At 41.4% G+C, this 22,209-nt stretch overlaps 1 protein-coding gene across 4 annotated transcripts in view; it reads right to left on the reverse strand.

Annotated features, from left to right (window-relative positions):
• git1 (G protein-coupled receptor kinase interacting ArfGAP 1) overlaps positions 1-22,209 on the reverse strand; it is a 39,908-nt gene that overhangs the window by 8,793 nt on the left and 8,906 nt on the right. The window contains exons 10-21 of one of the 4 annotated variants that reach the window (XM_074678937.1): positions 20,646-20,672; positions 20,087-20,135; positions 17,953-18,025; positions 11,450-11,547; positions 10,973-11,084; positions 8,897-9,021; positions 7,114-7,266; positions 5,556-5,906; positions 4,382-4,462; positions 2,881-2,957; positions 2,463-2,639; positions 82-145 (exon numbers count right to left, since the gene is read on the reverse strand). In XM_074678937.1, coding sequence (XP_074535038.1) covers positions 82-145; positions 2,463-2,639; positions 2,881-2,957; positions 4,382-4,462; positions 5,556-5,906; positions 7,114-7,266; positions 8,897-9,021; positions 10,973-11,084; positions 11,450-11,547; positions 17,953-18,025; positions 20,087-20,135; positions 20,646-20,672 — 1,387 coding nt within the window. The remainder of the gene's footprint in view (positions 1-81; positions 146-2,462; positions 2,640-2,880; positions 2,958-4,381; positions 4,463-5,555; positions 5,907-7,113; positions 7,267-8,896; positions 9,022-10,972; positions 11,085-11,449; positions 11,548-17,952; positions 18,026-20,086; positions 20,136-20,645; positions 20,673-22,209) is intronic. The other 3 variants (XM_074678939.1, XM_074678938.1, XM_074678940.1) reach the window with 3 other exon arrangements.

Raw genomic sequence — 22,209 nt, forward strand, 5'->3', positions numbered from 1 at the left:
AAGATCACAACAATAAAATGATCAAACAAAACAAGAAAAGCAACAAAGGAAAGAAAAGTCAGAAAAGCAGAGTTTGCTTACTTTGGGAAAGAGTGAGGCCATCTCAGTAACTGCGGAGTGGATCTTCTCTGAACATGGGACAAAACTTGAAATAAAAGAAATGCAATTTTTAAAATAGCTGGTAACAAGACGATCGAGGAAAAAAGACCAGCTGTGACTGTATGACATGCTAGGCTAATTTCTGGACACACTTTAACAGTAAAAATCTGACACAGCCAACATTCTTTGACTATTATCAATAATTAAATGATAATGCACAGCAATGAGAGGCAGAGAAGCCAATTTGAATGTGTGTATGTATATATGTGGGTATACATATTTGTGCATGCATGTATATATGTAAGAATGTACATACTTATGTATATGTATATGAACATATATGTGTGTATATGGGCACATATATGCATTAGTGCTGTCAGGCGATTGAAAAAATTAATCTATTTAATTACAGGATTTGTAATTAATTAATCTAATTAATCACATTTTAATCTCATATCTGCTTAAGGTCCCAAAATAAAGAATTCGAATTTCAGGACATTAAAATTACATTAAAAGACACTAAAAAAACATTTAAAAATAAGGTAGGAATGTATACAACACATTTTTAGGTACCCTGATGCATAAGGAACACATGAAAAAAGTTTTATGGTTCTATCTTTACAAAATCTACACAGTCCTGCACCTAAGATAAGCTGATTTGATTTTTAGGACGGTTTTTGCTTTTGTCACATTTTTACTCGATGTTGACTCGATTTTCACTGCAATATGAACTTCTATACTTCTATGAGGTCAGGAAAACCAGGGCTACAGTCTAAAAACTGTGAGGAACTATGTACAAAACACTTAATTCAGGTCTTGGATCAAAGAAAAGAGAAGTATTTTCAGTTTTACATGCTCTGAACACACAAACTGTTGCTGATTGGTGCAGAGCAGCCCCAAGCTGAAACATGACACCAGGAAGATGGAAGCAAATTTTTAAACAATTCTTTAGATTTAAATACAGGACAAACATCGATCATTCAGGGCTTGTTTAATGCAGTAAAGAGTGTAGAATTATCTGATTTTACAGAATTGAGCTAGAGCAAACGGTTGATTTTCTGCAGATTTTCAAAAAGGACGTGTGAATAAACGCAATGTGGACGGCAGTCACAATCACTCTCGCTTCCCTCCCTCCAGATTAAAGCATGTTGCTGACGTCACGTGTGATGCATTCAGGGACCTTGGGAAATTTGAAAATCTGACGAGGACTACTCTTTTCCCAAGTAGGACACACGGTTTGTAAATGCCAGACATTTAAAAATAAGTGCGTCTTTGAACGCCCCTCGAGTTTGGGATCCAGATTAATCTGTGTTAATTTTTACAACGCGTTAATTTGCGGTGTAATTAATTAATCTAATTAACGCGTTAAAATGACAGCCCTAATATCCATATATTATTTATGTTTCGCTAAAGGGGTGAGCATTAACAAGCTAAGGATCTGCTCACTCCTTTTCAAATATGTCATTTACTTCTTTAGTTCTTTTCCTTTGTTGCATTAGTATTTGGTTTCCTTAGATTTTCATTTATATATTATGTTGTGTAAACAAATATTCAGTTGTATTTGGGAAGTTATTTACTATTGCATATAATTGCATATAATAAGTTACCAAAAAAATGGAAAAGGGAAAACAACCCATTGCAAAACCTAGGGCTTGGTCCTGGCGCAGCTGTAGGTGAACAACTTCAGATTAAAAAAAAAACATCCTGGACCAGGTGTCCCTATGACTTGAGAGGCACACTTGATTTAGGCCCTGTTTACACAACAAGTATTTTAGGGGAAACGCAAATGTTTTGTTGCGTTGCAGCCTCGCATGGGAACGGCTTTTTAGCTGACCTAAAACGCAAACTTTTGAAAACGCTTTCCAGAGTGGAATTTTTCTGAAACGCTGCCGACACCTTTGCCGTGTAAACGGTAAGCTGGCGTTTTCAGTGGAAATGCTGACGTCACATTCCGCTCACGAGCGCATACAACAGAACAACAGCACTGTTGTTACGATCGTTGCGAACCACCGTGTTGTGCTGCTCAATCTGCTGAATCTGCTGACTGTCTCTACACAAAATGTGTATCTTTTGCTCCACTTTTGCACTTAGTATTCCCCAATACACCAGATGATCGGCTCAACTCTACTTTGGTCGAGATCTCCCAAAAGAGGCTTCTGGACAAGACAGTTAAAGCGCTGACTATAGGCCTGGCATGCTAACTGCAGCGTTTTCAGTTCCTTAGCATTCCTGTGTAAACAGATTTTTTTTCAGTGCGTTTCAACGTTTTCAGATGAAACGTTGTCGTGTAAACGGGGCTTTAAGCAGTAAGGTGGACCTTAGGCTGAGGCAGCAAATGTTTGATGGATCGCTTTGATCTTTACCTGTCATGTTGAAACTCCTGAGCAGCCCTCAGTAGCTCCTGAATATTCTTAGTCACTTGTTCGGTCTTAAGAATGACATCCTCAGTGCATGGCAGGGTGGGGTCTGGCTCCACTACCTCTCCACCAACACCCTCCTCAGACTCTCCTCGACCTTCCTCCTCACTGCTACGGTGCATACTGACATGTAAAACATACACAAAAGACATTCAACTATACTATTATGGAAAACTTAACCTAATAGAGAGATCTAACATCAATATTACTTCACATTTATATACAGAGGGCTACAACCCTTCACTCTTAGTACTCCAAAATTCTAAAGATGTGTTTAATTCTATCAATTTCAGTCAAACTTTACCTGAAAAACTGTAGATCACTGTTTATCATTGTGTTGACAGTTACAAGAAACATGTCTGACCTTAGTGATAGTTCATACATTTGTGGGTTGTCGTAGTCGCTGTCAGTGCTGCTGCAGTGCTTCTCTGCTTTAGGGACCTATGGAGGAAAACCCATAAAATAAGACCAGAGACCAGAGGAAAACACATTTAGTGTGTTACTTTTTCTGATGACTTCTAGATGTGATTTTTGCTGGAGATACGGAACCGTCTTTCCTATTAGATCATGATTTGGGGTTTTGAAAAGATACAGACGGATGAGGAAACGTTTAAAAGGATGGGTTTTCTGAATTTGGTCTTGTGTCTTGGTTGTGATGTTATGAATGAAAAGTGGCTAATGTAATAAAATGTAGGCACTTTGTCGTTCTCCTAATTGGAGCTGGGAATGAGTGGATGGACTAACTGGACTGAAATGTCTCTGGGTCTGACTCCGAGAGGTTTGTTTCTTGAAGTTCAATAATGTCATCTTGAAGTTTGGTTAAGATGGTTGAATGTTTAATTCAATGAACACCAGCCACTTTATTTGGCACACCTTGCGAGTACTGAGTTGGACCCCCTTTAAATAACTTGCCTTCTTTTCTTTTGATTTTGTAAAATGCAGTCAAACACTGGAGCTTTTGGCTCGCTCAGCCATCCTCATGAATGACTGACAGCAGCTGAGTATTTTCTTCGCTCTTTTTAATACCAGTTTCCCGCGATTCAGATTTATTCTAAAATTATTTATTGAACAAACCATTGTGCACAATTGTTTTGGTTTAGATGCCAAGAGTTTACTCGCAGCACAATAGCACATTATAGGGTGCCACGAGACTCAACAGGATCAATAATAAGCTCAAACATCATTGATCTCTGGTCCCCATCCATATACCTATTGTCATACCTACTGTAGAGGGAGGGATGAGTCTTCTCAGCAGGAGTGTGGGGTGTCTGTGCCACTGGGGGTCATATCACCTGCATCTGCCTGTGAATTTATTTGCTTGATATAGGGAGTGAGAGCCAGGGTGCTGATATTTCTGTTGACGGCGCCAGCCTTTTTACCATCAAGTAGTCCATTTCTAAAAGTCTATCTACATAAAATGTATGTTTAAGGTATATTTTATTCAAAGGGTTGAATGCACACCCTCAAAGTGCACTGAGAGCTTCATGTTTTCTCCCTGGGAGTCAGCAATGTGTCCAATCAGATCCCTGTATTACCATCTCTGTGACAAATTTAGTTTTGATGGTCACACCACACATAATGTCCTGCCATCCTACAGCTTTATGTCCTATGTGGGCTACCAGCAAGGGAAAATGCTGAGAGGTTCAAAAAAGTAAACTTTCAAATTTCTTAACATACATTTGGACTTGAGAGATAAGAGATTAGATCCCTATCTCATAATTATAGGATAAAGGGTCAAAATAAAGTTTTAGGTGAATGTTATGGTCAACTTTTCGCCTGTACACAAATCAATTGCGGAGGTGGAACGATCTGTGTATCTTTCAACCATCAGTATTTCACAAAAACTTTGCACTGGTAAAACCTGCCATGTATCTCCCCATCTCTGTAGATCCTGATAGATGCTGGCCTCCAAATGGTGATGGACCTCCGCTGCCAGCCTTTCTCATCTGTAAACAGAGAAGAACATTAGAGTAGATAGAGAGAGGAGGAGGAATGGAAATAACAAAGAGAGGTGTGTGTAGGTAAAGTCTGAGAACAGAAACAACTCGGTAAACGAGATAGAGTATGATAAGAACAAAAAGGGGTAGAGGGAGAAAATGAAGTTTTTATAAACAGCAAAAAGCCAAACCAGAGAGAGCAGCTGCAGAAAAACTGTATAGCTCAATCATCATTCAAGCAGCACTACCTGGGTTGCTAACACTTCTTATCAAACAACCTAGAGATGAACAACTTTACATGAGGCATCTAAAAATGACAGCACACATCCTTTACCCTGAGGCTGATTCCCAGTTTAAGAGTAAAAAAAATAGGTAGCAGTCACATGTTCACGACTCCTACAGTTCATCAGTGGGAAAAACAAGGCAGTGACAGACAATGCTTACATCCAGAGGATGCACAAGTGTACCTCAGCGAGCAATAGGCAAACAGGTAAAGAGACAGACTGAAAGGAAACAAAATACATAGTTAAATCTTTGTGGAAGGGAAGGGAGGGGGTGGGGTGGGTGGGGGTCAGGACTCCATGGAGCTCTCCACAGGGAGGATAAGAGAAGTTCAAGGTCGTGAGTTTGCATACATTACTCCACCGAGGTTACTGAAGCCTGGGTTCTGTTGCTGGTCACTCTAATCAGTGTGTCTGGGCTTGTACTCGTGTGGCTACTTTCAAACTCTTAAAATTACTGAGCTGCTAAGGAGGGGGAGAGCTAACAAGGTGGTCAAAAATAGTTAAAATGTGAAAGTCAGAGGGAGCAAAGCAAGGCAGAGTGTGGACAAACTGTGAATCAGGGTACCAAACAGAAATAATGCTTTCTTTCTTTCCACTGTGCTACAGATAAGAGATTTCAGTATTATTCTGTGAGAGTCGACTAATCAACACTGTCACATTAAAGCAGGGTCATGCAGTACTAGACTTTCAAAGGGACAGAGAGAACTGAAGGGTTATACAACGCTTTGTAGTGGTCTAACTCCCAGCAGTCAGACTATAGAGAGCTACAAGCCACTGGAAGGTGGAAAGTTGGAGGGGGCAGGGTAGTTCTAACTTACACTGGGTGTGTTGAGGGGCTGCAGGCGGGCTGCCAGGGAGTCCAGGGCTGGGGGACCTTGGGCCGTGGAGCTGGGGGCTGCCCCTGGCTCGTACATCGAGAAGGCCTGGCGGTCCCTTCGTTGGTGATATGAGTGGGGGACAGCTGAGGAGGGCACAGAGAGCACCAGGGACTCCACTCCAGGCCCAAACACACCCAGACCCCCTCCATCTATACCCCCTCTCCCCCCACACCCTTGCCAGTTCACACCTACCCCTCCTCCTCCACCAGCACCCCCTACCCCAGAGCCAGCTGTCCCCCCAGCCTGCTGGCACCCTCGCAGCACACTGTTCTCTGTCTGCATCCGTGTGATCTACAGGAAAGCAGGAAGGGGAAGCAGGGATGAGAGGATGGGGGGGCACATAAGGAGTGGTATCAGGGAGGTTAAAGGGCAGGGGTTTAACTGAATGGTCAAAGACAAGCATCCGCCATCACAGGTTCAGTAAAAGGCTTCCTTACACTGTTTAACTCAGATCAGTACAGGAAGGGTAGGCATGTGTGGTTATGGTAGCTCATGGGTTGCATGGGGCAGACATGGACTGGTTTTGAAGAAGTTTAAAGGCTAATATTCTTTATACATCATTTGTTTTCAAAGGGCAGTGGACGGAAAGGGGGCCCCACCTGCACAGGTGGCTAATGGCTACCACTTGAAACAACCATATTTTTTGTTGTCTGCAGTGACAGAGCACAAGTGTTTGCTTGTTTAAGTGCACGTCTACCTCCCTCCCTCCCTCTCCCTGAACCCTGATTCAAGCAGCAAACACGCTGATAAAGTTCTGGTCAATAAGTTGTAACTGGAAGCCACTAATGAACACAATTTGACTTATAACAAACAAGACAATGACGCAAAAATGAGGGTTATTACACTGACTTAACCTTTACTCTGTTAGGGGCAGTTTACACGACAACGGTTTTAGGGTGAAATGCAAAAGTTTTGTTGCGTATCAGCCTCCCATTAACATGGAAACAGCATTTAAGCTGACGTAAAACACATACTTTTGGAAATGGCCCCCAGAGTGGGATTTTTCTGAAACACTGCCAACACCGTTGATGTGTAAACATCAAGCCGGCGTTTTCACGCTCTGCTCCGTTTGACCGCATACAACAGAACAACAGTACCGTTGGTACAACCATTGTGGACTACCATGTTGTGCATGTACTGCTCAATCTGCTGACTGTCTATACAAAATGTGCATCTGTTGCTCCACTTCTGCACTTATTATTTACCAAAGCACCAGATGATCAACCCAATTCTACTTCAGTGGAGACGTCCCAAAAATGGCTTCTGTACAAGACAGTTTTGGGACATCTACTGGCCTGGCATGCTTATTACAGCATTTTCAGTCCCTCAGCGTTTCCCGGTAAACACAGATTTTTTTCACTGCGTTTTAGCATTTTTGGATGAAAGATCGCGTAAACAGGGCCCAAATTTCTGTTGTCTCTCCTGCCAACATCCCTCCACTGGTTGTCCAAGCTTATTGGCCTAACTTGTTCTTTTGTCCCTTCTGCATACTTCCTACCTCCTTCTGAAGCCGCCGTAACTCCTCACTCAGGTTGTTGTTGACCTTCAACAGCTGCTGCACTTTGGCTTCTGAGGAGGCCAGAGCCCTCTTCACCTCTAAGTACTCTTGTAGAGTTATGGGGCCATCTGAAAAGTCTGAGGAATCCATACTCTGTACAGACAAGACATGAATATCAGGTGACAAAAAGACAGCAACAGAGTGGAGAGAAAGACATAATGAGACACACAAAGCTCTTCAATATGAAATACACACTGTTTTAAGAATTTTTTTAAAATGATGTATTGCTGAACATTACTGTAAAGACAGCACATAATATTATGTTGTTTTTGCAGCTAGAGTATAGATGTGGTCTGGGATGAAGAGTGTTAAACTTAAAAACACTGCATTCGTTTGTGTGAGGATGACACAAAGGACTGTTTTTGCTACTGTCTGTGCAGAAATCTGATCCACTCTCTGTCACATGATTCCTTGAAAATCTTTCATTTTGTTTTCTTCAGAGCTCAACAGTTTTTCCCTCTACAACACTCACTGCTACACTTATAAACGGTAAAAAAAAATTCGCAACATTACCCAATAGAGTGTAATTTATTTCCTCTGTATGCCAATGTTTAAATCAAAATGAAGATGGCATTTTTTCAAAAAGATCCAGAGTCGTTGGTGCTGAAGAAAAACCACAAAAGGACTCTGGCGTTATTTTTAATCTACTGATCCTACACATGATTATTTTGTACTTCATGTGGCATTCAGACTACATTTACACACTGATGGCAGAGGCTGCTCTGAAAAGCATCCAAAGTTTTAACTACTGCACTGACCTGAATATATGACACGTTTTTTGTCGCCAAAAATAATTTAGAAAAAGGGGGGGTGTCGTATAACTGGGGTCTAACCAATAACACATGCTGACAGTCACAACTCGATCACAACAGCAGAGGGTGCCAGCTTTCTATAAAGCCAGTCACCTCACTTAGGCTCAGCAATCACAGTAGAGATGCAGTGACAGGAGCTATGGACAGGAGCAAGACCTAGAAAGGTGCAGTGATTGTCCAGAGCAAAGAGGACCAAAAGTTGGGCAAGTTAACAAACAACTGAGGTGGAGTGTTATGGGCTGTGTGTGTGGTGTTGCTCTCTCCTCCCCCCTCCCCTCTCTGTTTTCCTCTGCAGGTTGGTGCTCTGTCTCTTGCTGATGATTGAAACTCAAATCACTTGTGTCAAGCAGGTGGCAGGGGGGAAGCTAAAAGGCTGTGAGCAGCAGGGGAGAGCGGGGCTTCATTTCCGTGTGTGCGGTGATCCAGGCTGCAGAAGCAATCTGGACTCTCACCTTCCTCTTGATCTGAGTTTTTGTTTCACTTAAATAACAAGTGTTGGCTGCCGGTGAGGTCTATTGAATATTTGAATAAACCCCTGATTCTCCTGACAACTGCTCCTGGTCTCCGCTCTTCTTCCGGGTAACAAATAATCATCCTTTGTTGTTCCCTGCATCCCCTAGTGCTATGGGGAACGTAAAAATTTTGGGGCTCGTCTGGGGTGATGCTAATGTTAAGATAATGTTGGTCAAAAAGAAAAGCTTTTCGTAGTCCTCAAAGAGACCGTTTGCAAGAGACTGACAGGAGGGTGTGTGTGTTTATTGAGAAATGTAACAAAGCCATGCCCATTACCAGAGCTGTCGTTGTCATTTAAAACAGAGATTTTAGTGATTGGATTTAAAAGAAAAAATGAAAGCAGTCTATAATTATCAAGGATGTCCCGCTCTGATTTCATGATCGTATCAGTTCCATACCTTTGCACGATTGCTGCGTTGTGTGTTGTTGTTGTTTTGGGTTGACAGCTCACTGTCTGTGTCTTCATCAGAAGCTACACTGTCGTAGTCATGCTGATCATCATCAATCCCAAGGTCCAGTGGGTCTGGCAAAAGGATATATTTGAAAAAACATTACTCCTCTGATTATTTTCTTCATCATCCTATTACTGCAAAGCTTTTTGGGGGGCAGAAGAAGACTGCTGAGTCTTCTCTGATTTCCATGTAAATCTACATGCTTCAATAAATTTTCAAGAACCTCTGTTCTATATACATACCTGAGCAAAATTTTAAGACCAATTGAAAAATTGTTCAGATTTACATTTTAGATCTTAAAAAGGTTCTAAGTAGAGTTTCAAAATGAAAAAAGAAGAAATGGGAGTAAGAAACAATAAGACAGAGTAAGCAATTGAATGAAAACAACTGAACTGGGCTTTTTCTTCAATGGAACAATGAAGCTTCTGGTTGGCCAGGTGGCTGGCTTTGTGGATATGTTGCAGGGGGTCTCCTTCATGACTGAGGGCCCTGGTCTCTGTGGTAGTGACTGGGTTTTTCAACTGCCCCACGTCATAATGGGTGTCTGACAAAGGACTTCTTCAAGAGGAATAAGCTCACTCTATGTGACCATACTGCTTGTTCCCCTAATCTTAATCACTCTGAGAACATTTGGGGATGGATGGAGAGGGACGTTTACAGAAAATTTACTTACTTACTTTACTAACTTAATTTTTTTTTTTCCATTTTTTTTTTTGGGTGGTATTTGCCAAGTTCCACCAGCACCCAGAGTGTCCTGTTTTAGTCCAACTTTGACTGTGTCTCAGATATTTATGAATGTTTATCCATGAAAACTCAATCAGAAATCAATAAGAATGAGCCTCCATTTTCACCCATTTGACTCAGATTGTTTATTTTTAACGCTCTCCATTAACTGATGATGTGGTAATCATTAATGCATGCATGAGTCACTACCCACTGTACCTTTAAGGTGAGAATTTAACAGATTTGTGGAAATTTACGAGACTCTGATCTGAGCAAGTCCCACAGATGACTCCTAAACAAGGGGGAATGAGCAACTGAAGTCCATTCAAAATGCTGCTGTTTAAAACTACACTACACACAATAAGTTAGGGATATTGTTATTTGCATGATTATTTTTCCTGTTTTGTCGGAATTTTAATTAAATAAGTAACAGTTCCTTTTTATATTACTATTTATGAATGAGAAGAAACACTATTTTTGTTAGTTTAATATTTATTACCCCAACAAATTAGACATGAAACAACATGAAATCTGGCATTAAAGCCAAAGTAGTGGAGTCGGCTTATAATGGTTTGTCTGGAAACCCTAGCATCCCTCACTTCTCGTAAACGGGCCTGCAGCTGTGTGGCAGTTGCATGATGGTGTCTGAGTGCATAGGTCTTTAAATACTGGTCATCATTGCGGTCGATCACTCATGATGCCCCACTCCAGGGTCTGTCACGACCACTGCCAGTAATTCTTTTTCTTACAGCAAGTCTGCTGATGACCCTTTGAGACACACCAAGTTCATGAGCAACATCTGACTGCCTGCTACCAACCTGAATGTGCGCTATGGCCAGGTGGCGCTGCTTGTCCGTTAAGTGACTGTGAGTGTTCATGGCTGCTTAAATCATTATTCAAGCAAACTGGGAATGACCTTCTGACAAAACAAAGCTTTTTAAAATTGAATTTTGAAATTGATACCACATTGAAAAGGGTTGTCTTTTTGTATTTTTTGGTACTGGCCCCAATATGTAAGGCGCAATGTACACATTGAGACCATTACACGAAAAATACAAAAATAAGGTGGGTCTATCACCCTAATACAATTGCCTCCCAAAATTCCCAAAAACCAAACACAACAACAAACACCCTTTGTATGAAATCAACTGAGTCTTTCACAATATCCCTAACTTGTTGTGAGTAGTGTATTTTCACAGCTGCTTCTGGAGGTGAGAGTACCACACTTAAACAGAGAGGACAGGAAAAAGGTAAAAGATTTTACCCTTAATACTGCACTTTTTCTTTACACGTCCTCACCTGTAAGGCTGCTAAGAGCTTTCCCCTGTTGTCTCCTTTTGGCATCACTCAAGATGTCGATGATGAGTGTGGCAAACTCCCTTGCATTGAAACGCGCCAGCTTCTGGCGGCCCTAATGAACAGGTCAGCAGTTACGACTTTGATTCACACAAGCACAAATGCACAACTTGAGACAACTACCTGGAAAGTGAAAAAGAGGTTGCTTTATTTTTGTGTGTGATTTATGCTTGAGATAAAAATCAGTGATTGCATGATTAAGTCACATGATTAAGAACAAAATTCAAAAGAGGGCATATGGAGCAGGTTGAAAAGCAAAAAGAAAAAGTTGATTACATCTTTCCATAATTTATACAGCTGATCCACAACCTTTTGTGTCGACAAACATATTTTCTAGTGGTCTCAGTTTTGTGAGATAAAAATATTGAAATGCAAATTTATCGTACCCATAGTGGGAATAAGAGGTCTTTGTATATTTACCTGGTTGCGTGTGGCTGAGTATTCAGGATTGACGGGTAGAAAGGGCACTGCGCTGCGTTCTGTTACCAGAGTGCTGTGGTTCTGAGTTGTAAGCCAGACTAGAGAAACAAAGATAAAACAAAAAATGATCCTTTGAGCTTTTGTGTGTTAAATTCAAAACTTTGCTTGCCAAACACCCAGTCAAATCCTCCCATATGTATACAACTATTATCAAAGAACTGTAGTAACAGTTTATTCATTCATTCATTTTCTGAACTGCATATCCTGTTCAGGGTCGCGAGTGGCTAAAGCCTATCCCAGCTGTCATTGGGTGATAGGCGGGGTACACTCTGGACTGGTCACCAGTCAATCACAGGGCTGACACATGGAGACAGACAAGCATTCACACACACACTCACACCTATGGACAATTTAGTGTTCAATTAACCTGATGAGCATTTTTTTGGACTGTGGGAGGAAGCCGGAGTACCTGGAAAGAACCCATGCATGCACGGGGAGGACATGCAAACTCCACACAGAAAAGCCAAACTGGGAAAAGCCAAGCTGGGAATCGAACTGGTGACCTTCTTGCAGTGAGACTACAGCGCTTACTGTTGCGCCGCTGTGCAGCCCCGTTTAGTAGGTCCCAAAACCAACTTCCAGCCCACAACCCATCTTTGTGCTGCTTTGCGCCCTCATTTAGTGTGAGACATGCTGTGAGTATGAGAACATTCAGGTTTGTGTTTGGAGTGCAGCATATCAAATGTCGAGGTATGGAGCAGCTGCACATCCCATGCAGCACTTGTGTGCCGTCATCATAACTCAAAGAACAGTTGAAATGGCTTTGAATTTTTATGTGTTTTATACATAACATGAACAGTAAGCACACTTTCCCTGTACCCCAAAGCTCTGGATAATCTTTTAATACTTCCCTCGACTCTCAGTTAAGGAATGTCCAAAAGCTCTTGTTGTTGCTAGGAAAGGAGGGGATTGAGGAGAGGAGGAGGAAACTGGAGTGACTATGTGAGGATGTGTGGGAGCAGCCTTTACAGATGTCTTAGCTGATAGACACTACCTACAACAAATATCTCTCACTAGTGGGATGCTGCACTCACTGTGTTGAGTTACCAGTACAATCCTGAATTCCTGGCACTTGGTTTCAAAACAGCCCATCTTTTGTTCCCCCATCCAGGTCCCAAGGACTTACAAAACTAGTATCTCTATACTGTGGTTAAATGTCAACAGGAAGTGAGATATATTGGAAAAACTGGTGAAAATGAACCCTTTTAGGACATTTCTACCCCTTTTAAGGATATTCTACTGAAAGTGTCTGCCTGACCCTCTTTAAATGAGGTTTACTACAGGAGACCTGGATGAAAGTGTGCTCAGTGGGTATTCCCTAACAGGTGACTAAGGATGGGAATCAAGAACCGGTTTCTGTTAAGAATCGATAAAAAATGTTTCAATCCATCAATATCGTTAGACTTTGTGCTTAACAATTCCCTTATAAATTCTTTACATTGTGCCAGAGCCGCCGGGCCTCACATCAACTAGTCTGCTGCAGCTATCTTAGCTTAGCAGTTAGATAACGTTTCCCAAGAAAACTCTGATTCAGGATTTTCAGTTTTACTGAAGAACTGACTTCATAAAGAAATGTACATTACTCTCTCTCAGGAGATTCATATTCAGTACATTCGAAATAGAAATAGAAATAGAAATAGAAAATACTTTATTTATTTTAGGGGAAATTCAGGAGTCACCGCAGCATTTAAGAAAACAAAAGTAAGAAAGAGTATAGAAAGTGCAAAAATGTCCATAAGAAATTAGATGACGACATCCCGTCCACCACTCGTCCACCACTCTCCAGCCCAGCCAGTCTCCACCTCCACAGGGTCCAGGACTGAGACTCCCAAGCAGTCTGTTCAGTCTCTGTCTCCTGGATCCTGTCTGCTCACAGCAGGCGAAGCTCCTCTGATGTGTCGCGGCGTCCGATGTCAGCTCCGTCAACCACGTCCGTGAACAGCACGATGCCGCTGGATTAGCACAGCTAGCTCATCCATCCCCCGGAGCGAGATCCCACGTTCCCAACAACGATGGATGGAAGGACAGGTCCACGTCGTCACCTCCCAGCTCACATCCGAGAACCAGCACGTCGTCCTCACCGCCTCCTCCTCAGCTCGAGGGAAATCATCAAGCCCTACACTAGTTAGCATTGACATGCTACAGGCTGCTAACAGCTAATTTCGCATGTAAACAATGCAGCCATGGTTACATGTAGGGTCTCCAGACAAACACAGGAGAAAAGTAGTAAAAAATACCGCCGAAGCCACAAAAAGTTTGGTGTCCGTGACCGACAATGAACCATACAAAGTGATGATCCACTCCAAATACAAAGATTACGAAAAAGAGACGAAAAAATTAACAAGAAACGGACAAAGACGAGAGAGCTGCTGCAACAGGCAGCTACTTGGGTAGCGCCTAGCAACCGTTTATGGTAAATGGTACAAATCACCTTATTTACCAAAATAACAAAATAGTAGGCTTTACACCGATCATATCGGCTATATCGGATCGGCCGATATTTGGCATTTTTTGTAATGATCGGGATCGGGCGTCATGTCATAAATCACCGATCAATCAATGACGTCACGGTCGTGTTTAATCTGTCTCATTTACTCCAAGTAGTTTCACAGCATCAACATGTTTATTTGTTTGCATCCTGCGCATCGATAACCAGTTCTAATTTGGAACCGGGTCCGCAGTTAGCCAATTCCTTGAAATTGCTAGTAAAACTCCATTTCGGTTCCCCTATCGATTCCTCCCGGGGTGTGCTAACACAGCAAACGAAGGCACCCCACGAGCAATGCACGGTGACGTCGTTCCATGTGCTTTTCGTTGTTGCTGCTAGACCTCTCAGTTGCAGAGATGTCACCGGCTCGCACTACACGGTCCAAGGTGTGGCTATATTTCACCAAAAAAAGACGATGCGGGAATTAGGCTTGTAGTTCTCGTGACCGGTCTTGGTCTCGAGACCACTTTTTCATGGTCTCGGTCTTGTCACGACCTCGACAGTCTTTGGTCTTGGTCTTGTCTTGGTCTCGGGGTCTCCCGTTCTCGATGGGTCTCGGACTGACATGGTCGGTCTTGGAGGGATTAGAAGCCAACGATATGTCCAGGCACACTGCTGGCTTTGTAGAGCACAACTTTCTACAATGGCTTTTATTACTATTACGCGCCCTTTGAGTATTTTGTGACAAACGTCTGCGCTCATCCTGTTTGTGACTGCGGAGAAGCAGACGGGACGCAGATGGGCGATCCACATCAATTTAACTGGAGAGAGAGAAACAGAGACACGTTGCATGCTTGGGGAGTTGTTTGACTCTTACCTGGGGAAAGTAAAGTGCCATTTTGCGTTGTAACTCCCTCTAATCCACGAGTTGAACCCTCTGTTCAGCATAAATCTATCTTTTGATGAGCGAAGCAACATAATGTACCTGCAGAGAGATTTGCGCTGACACGCAGGGGTGTGTCCACATATTTTTGAGAATTGATAAGAGAATTGATAAGGAATTGGATAGATAAGCAGGGATTGATAAGGCATTGAAATCGTTAAAACCTTATCAATACACAGCCCTAATTTGTACTAGAGTTACAGTCTGTGACTGTTAATTTAATTGATATACTGCAGTATGTTTGAGGCAGCATTACTGTCCTTCATTTGCAGTATTTACGTGTTACAGGAAAGTAATTAATTACAATAAAGTAATTTAATTACTATAAGTTGGGCTAATTATTTTTGTCTTGGGTTATATTTTTGATTATCCAGACTGAACTTAACTGAACTTGTCAGTCCTTTAATGCCCTCCAGAGGTCATTGATGTTTAACCCATGTATCTCACTCAGATTGGGGCATGGCAAGACTGATACTCAGGAAACAGCACATAAGTATATATGTACATAAACAAGTAGTTTAAATATTGCTCCTCACGTGATTGGATCGGTGATCGGTTATCGGTTTATTTATACTCACTGATCAGTGATCGGTGATCGGTGATCGGCCCAAAAATTGTGATCGTGTAAAGCCTACAAAATAGCAAATGTTAAATGTTAAATGTTGTTGACACAGAAAACCTGTAAAGCTACTGTTTGTACCAAGTAACTTCACAACAGGAATTGATAAGGGAATCGATAAAGGATCAGATCGATAAGCAGAATCGATAAGGGCATCAGTATTGACAAAATCTTAACAATTCCCACCCCTACGGGTGACTAGCCCCAGTAATCCTTGAAAACTTTTTTAAAAAGTCAGTGACCAGTGCCTGTTTAACCAAAATAGATGTGTGTATTTTGCTTGTGCATCATGCCTGAACCTAGGACCAAACAACACTACAGGGACTCTTAATGAAACTGCAGCCATACACCCCTCATAAAAAATTTAATACCAGTTGAAAAATTGCATTATTTACTTTACTATTGAATTTTAAGAGGGTTGTAAATAGAGATTTACAGGCAAAACAATTAAATAAGCAAATAATTCAGTAAGCAATCTATTTCAAAAAAATAAAAAAAACAATAAAAAGGAAATTAGCTGTTTACTGGCTTGGTTACTTGTAGCCTAAGAAATCAGACTATAGGCTTGGTCAGCATGAGATCGGACTGTGGTTGGATTCAGCAGTACTTTGCCTGTCTTGAACGCCCTGGCGTTCAGCCGGAAGAGGAAGTAGATGACCATGATAAGTAGGGTCACTGAGCCCATACAGTCTATGGCTCGACCACAACAAACAAACACCATGGCTCATACAAACAGAGAGCTACAGCTGCATCATCTCAGCAATTATAGTTAAAATGTTTCATCTTCAGGTGAACTGAAACTAGACTGATATGCCAGCAGCTTCACTTATCAAAAAACATCACAGCACGGCCTATCAACGTGGAGTGAGACATTCTCAGCCAGAAATCAGAATCTCTTTTCTGCATGTATATTATGCAGACAAGACGAGATCCTCACTGTGACTTTACAACTGACCTTAAGGTTGGGACCTGAGGGTTATGGAACAAAGAAATCAAGTAGTAGACCCCAAAATAATTTACCATGAACTGATCCAATTGGATTAGGTAAGAATGGAAAAATGTAGACACAAACTTTTTTTCTTGATAAAAGAAGACCTACTCTTTCTTTTGGTAGTTTCTGTGTTTACATAGTCATTGACACAATTTTTTGTGGGTTTTGAATAAGTGCATGGAGACTCCCCCAAATGGCTGCCTGAATGAGATCAAATGTACTTCCTGTGTTGTGGCAAATCACCAAATGTGTGCTAGGTCCTGACTACATCATTGACTTCTACACAAAAGGCAAAGGGTTTTTAAATCTCTTCAAGCTTTACACCAGCTGTTAAGTGAATTGTGTGAATGCTGTATCATGGTACAGCCACACCGGGTGCAAATTTGCATCAAGATTGCATACAAAGTCAATGCAAAGATGCGCTTCAATGCTGATTCGTCCCAGACTGCGCGTTGGACACGTTTGGGTGGCGCGTTGGACACATTTGTGCGGCGCGTTTGGAGCGCCAGCGCGTTTGGGGCATCAGACGCCTTTACGCTCGAGTTGAAAATATTCAACTTTCAACGCGAATCCGTGTGAGGCTGTGCCGTGGCAGCCAATCAGCGATGACATTCCCAACAACGTCATTGAGTTGATGGCATTGGGGGGGAACTGCCACCTGCTCCGACTCCAACCCCGCTGGAAGATGGAGAAAATAGTATGTGCGGGTTGTCATCATCCTGAGTTATACGATACGACGTGTGTACTCTACAGCAGGGATGTCAAACTCTTTCCTCATCCCCTTCATTATCCCCAGGGAGACCTCCGGGAACATGGGTCGGGGGGTCGAGGGTGGGGTTGCAGGCCTTGATTGTGATCTCCAAGGCTTGACACTCTTTTGTTATGCTTTTGAAACCACAGCTCACTGTTTTTCAGATGCTTTTTTTTGGGCTTTCCGTCTTTGAATGAGCGGGCTCTCTACTCCACCTGAACAGTGACGCGCGTCAGCCCCTCAGCTTGTCAAAATAGTCCAGCGTCCAGACTCGCACGTTCAAATTCATGTCCGGTGTGGTCGCGGCATAACACCCTCATCTCACTTTGACATTTAGGTGACTATTTTAGATGATGCTTGATAAAGCTGGATATGTTTAGGAAAGTTTTATCTTTCTTGATGAACTGCCTCCAGGGGCTGTACTAGAACTGGAACTGGATCGGGGACACTACAAAACAGTTTTACTCCCCTACATTATCAATTTTTTTGGCTTGATTCATGCATCAAGTTTGGTGAGTTTGTGAGCATAAGATGGAAAAGAAGACAAATGCAAAGTGTTCATCCGTTTTTGCATTGCACACATAACTCTTTACAAAGTTCATGAAAATGGCGTCAGTGAAAACATTTCAATGCAGCAAAACAGAAAAGCATAAAAAGACAAGTCTCTCCCTTAGGGAGCATAAGGAGGGAGTGAAGAGGCATGAGGCTTACCTGCATCGTTTTCTCTGCGATCTACCTCATCGTAGACATCCATAGCAAGCTCTTCAAACAGCCGATTGTTGAGCTGCCAGAATCACAGAAGCAAAATGACACCTGACTGAACCAAAAAGTGTGGATGGGATGGGCTGATGGACTCTTCAATCAGAGAATGAATGCAGTGGGAATGTGACTATAATGTAACCGTGCATTTATACATGAACATTAAAATAAAAGATCACTTTTGAAATTCCTCACTCCAGTTTAAAATGATGAAGCCAAAGAAAATCTCTGAAAAACAGATGCAGACTTAAAGCACTTCATGATTCTGCGTGGTTTTCTCAGGTGGACAGGTTGTCCAATAAATCTGTTTAGTGTGATGACTGCTACTTGTTTTAAGAGGTACAGGGTCTCTCTGCTGGTGCTCCTCCCAGAGCAAACCCTCCACCCTTAGTGTGTGAATGTCCTGGATAGGTGAAAGGGATTGAGACCATGTCCACACATAGCCAGGTATCTGGGAAATGGCACACATTTTTACACGCCTGTCACCCACATGAAACCACAGTTTTATGTCACTAAAAACGATGTTTTCTGAAAACTCTGGCCAAATTTTTTTAGAAAACTACTGTATCATGGTTTTGCGAAGATGCCAGGAAACAGAGTTTTTGGTTCTCTCATATGCCACACCTGATAAATTGGCACAGGTTTTCCATCTGAAAAACACTGACACATAAGGGTTTGGCATGCTTCCAGCCACACTTTTCGGTAGCTTACCCTGTGTGTGTGGACGAAAGTAATAAATAAGTAATAATAAAATGAACTGAGGGTGGGTGGGCTATTCTTTCTTGAAAATACCTAGCTATGTGTGTACAAGGCCTGAGGTGTAAAGCACTTTCAGTGGTCAGAAAGACTAGAAAAGCACTACATAAGTATTAGTCCATTTACCATAATGCCCCTTGCATCTCAATCACCAAACTTAGTCTTGACCTGCCAACCATCCTTTAGTGTAAAGCACAGCATCACTACTCCCACTAGGTGCAGCACTGTTCCCATTATGGGTGAGTTTAAATATATTACACAGTGTTTATGTGTTGACAAGCCAAGTTACTTACTTATTTTGGTCAATTAAATTTGAAAAAAAAAATTCTAATGAATGTTGGTTGACTAGTAGTGGACAGAGGAATGGCCTATCTCACTTAAATGTACCCATTCCTCTGTCACCTTATTTACCTGTTGTCATACTGGGCTGTGGAGGGGATCGCCATTCTGACTGCTGTTTTGAGAATAAGCTTCTTACCCTGTTTGTAAAAAAGTCATGAAAATACAATTATAGAAAGTTGAGATTTTTTCTTAAGGCATATTCTGTTATGAAGTATAATTAACCTACATTGACTGAGTTTAACTTTAATACACTAGAGGTGATGCAATATTCCTCACCTCTGGTGAATGACTTGGTCTTTTTTGGTATATGTCTCTGCATGTGGCCCTCTTTGAAAAATTTTTTGGATATTCCTGGTCTTAAGAATGAAAATGAGCCAAAACATCAGAAAAAACTGTTAAACTGGATGTGAATAATTTCTGTATTTCTATATTTGTTGTGCTTTCTATAGTCTTTTGACCACTCAAGTTGCTTTTACATAAGTCACATTGCCCTTTCACACCACATTCATACACCTGGGGCATAGACTTTTGTGTGAAGAGCCCACTGATATGAACTAATTCTGTAAATTAACGTTAGCAATAACAAGTGGGGCAGTTGGGGGTTAAGTGGCCTGCCAATGGACACTTCAGCATGTGGACCGCAAGATCTGGGGATGAGCCCCTGACCTAGCAGTTAGAGAGAGGTGAAAGAGGCGCGTTAAGAGCCCGAAATGTAACAATGACCCATATTGTAACAAAAATTCCGGGCTCTAACATCAAGTACCACTCACTAAGTAACCACCTCTATAACTGCTTAAATGAAGTCCTTCCCAGAGTGCTTTCTTAAAACAAAGAAAGAAAACATGGGAGCCACCGTGTATTGCTTTTACTTTGCCCTTGATTGTAAACATCATTTTAAAAACTAAAGAACTGAAAATTTGAATAGTCTCTTTTTCAATATAAACTGAGACCAAATAAGCTGTTTTATTTTCTCATGAACTTTACTCACCGCTTGAAGTTTCTTCTTGGCAGCCTTGGCCAACTCTGAGAGATCAAGGCTAAAAAACACAAAAAACAAATGGAATGAAGAGACAGGTAGAGAAAGGGAAATAAAAACAGAGAGAGAAAGAGGAGAAAGACGTTATGGGGTGGAAAGGGATCCTGACAGCAGAAGGGTTCAAGAATTGACAGATTGAGGGAAGGAAGTTTCTAGAGTGGGATGCTCTGAATGTTACATCAGAATAGCTTGACGTAGTCATAAGGCGTAACTGAATGGTCTGAATTCAAATTTAATTTAAGGAAACAAAGCTTTACTTAGGATGAATTTTAAAGATTTTACTGGAGAATTTAATTATACATTGTGAACATAACTAGCCCTCTAGATATTTATCACAACTAATGTTCCAACTATATTTTCTAGTCAACACAATAAGAACCGATTTTCTTTTCACCTTGTCAATGTTACTGAAGAAGGACCATAGAAAAAAAACAGAAAATGAGAAGTTAGGGCTGAGGGGGTAGAAATTAGGAAAAAGATTCTGGAAACAGAAGCAAGGAAAGAAAGATACCTCTGAGTTGGGCACTTTGGACGAGCTCTGTCTCCACCAAGCGCAGCAAATAGGGGAGAAAAGAAGATGAGTGAAAAAGAAGAAGTGGACAGAGGGAAGGGTAGCCAAGATCAAATCTTATGAAAGAAAACTTTGATGGATGTCAGAATCACCTAAAAATTGGGTCAGGTGTTTTGAGAAAAAAAAAAACATCCTTAAAGGCACTGTGTGGACTATCCATGACCAGTACTTCTTTTACCTGGGATAAATTTTCGGCTACCAACAAGCACTATCACCACTGTCGTGACTCTTCCAAGACGTGTTTGTTTAACACTACTTTTCTTTGCTCGAGAAAACTTTTTGCAGAATACAAAGCAATGAGTGGTCAGATTAGCTGTTAAGCGCTCCTCACAGCGTCGTACCACAAGACGTGCCTATAACATGCAGCATCAGGGAATCCTTATGCTACACTTTGCATCATAAGAGTTACTTTGCTCTTTATTGATACTCTCAAGTTTAAACAGTTCACAGCAGAAAAACTGCTGCATGTGGGTTGGGAGAAACATTATCACAAACAGTTTAGCTCATGTTTTAGCCTATACTCTCTTACTCTGCTTTAACGTTCCTCTGCTCTTATGTCCTTTTTTTCTGTGGTCATAGGGAGTTTTGGTCCGAGTGCAGTAAATGGGTTCCCATTTAACCCGACCATAGGTACTAAGAAACAGCATTCACTAACTCACAACAACTGATTTGTAGGTGCAGATAATCTCATTTCAAGTCATGGATCTTGAACAGACAAATGTATTCAAGTGAGACTACTTCAGTATAATTTACAAAGTGCTTGCAGGGCCTATAAAGAGGGGTGTCTTACATATTTCTAGACTCAAAAAATAATCAATCCCAGGTCATAAAGTCCCATGTCATAAAAAAACACTTATTCAGCTATTATCTGTAACACTACCTGTTAAGTACTGAGGTTTTGTTTGTTATTTCTGTACTTTGGTAAGTAAACCTTCAAAAGGTTTGCATTCCAGCTGTAAGCCCCAAATTAAGAATTTAAACTTTTGAATAAAAAAACTCAATACAGGTAAAAAGGAAATCAAATCCTTAATCCAAAATTATGCCATAAATTAGTGCTAACAAACAGCTCTTTCTTCAACCCCAAATGCCACTGGTCAAGCATTTCCTTGACGGCAGTTGGATGCAATATCAATAGTGTGTGATTTTACTTGGTATTACTCTAGTGAGAGGTGTGTAACTTTTGTCCAAGCAGTGTTATCCTGACTGTGGGCTAACGTCAGCTCAGGATACCTGTGGTGGAGTTCACCGCTGTAACATTGTTTAATTCCACTGAGAAGTGTTACACAGTTGTTTTTAAAGTTAAGGCAGAGTGATGTCAGAATATGGATCTACTTGATGGTATGCTGTACCTAGGTTCCAACTAGAGATAGACCGTTATGGTTTTACCAGGGCCAGTACCAATTGTCAGTAGTCAAGGAAGCTGTTAACCGATATTTAGAGCTGATATTCGTTTGCAGAAAAATGTAAATATTGGCGTCAAAATTTTGAATAATACAAACTCCAA

Source organism: Halichoeres trimaculatus, unplaced genomic scaffold, assembly GCF_033239565.1.
Source record: "Halichoeres trimaculatus isolate MK-OKI-2021-1 unplaced genomic scaffold, fHalTri1.1 fHalTri1_scaffold_9, whole genome shotgun sequence".
Lineage (NCBI taxonomy): Eukaryota > Metazoa > Chordata > Actinopteri > Labriformes > Labridae > Halichoeres > Halichoeres trimaculatus.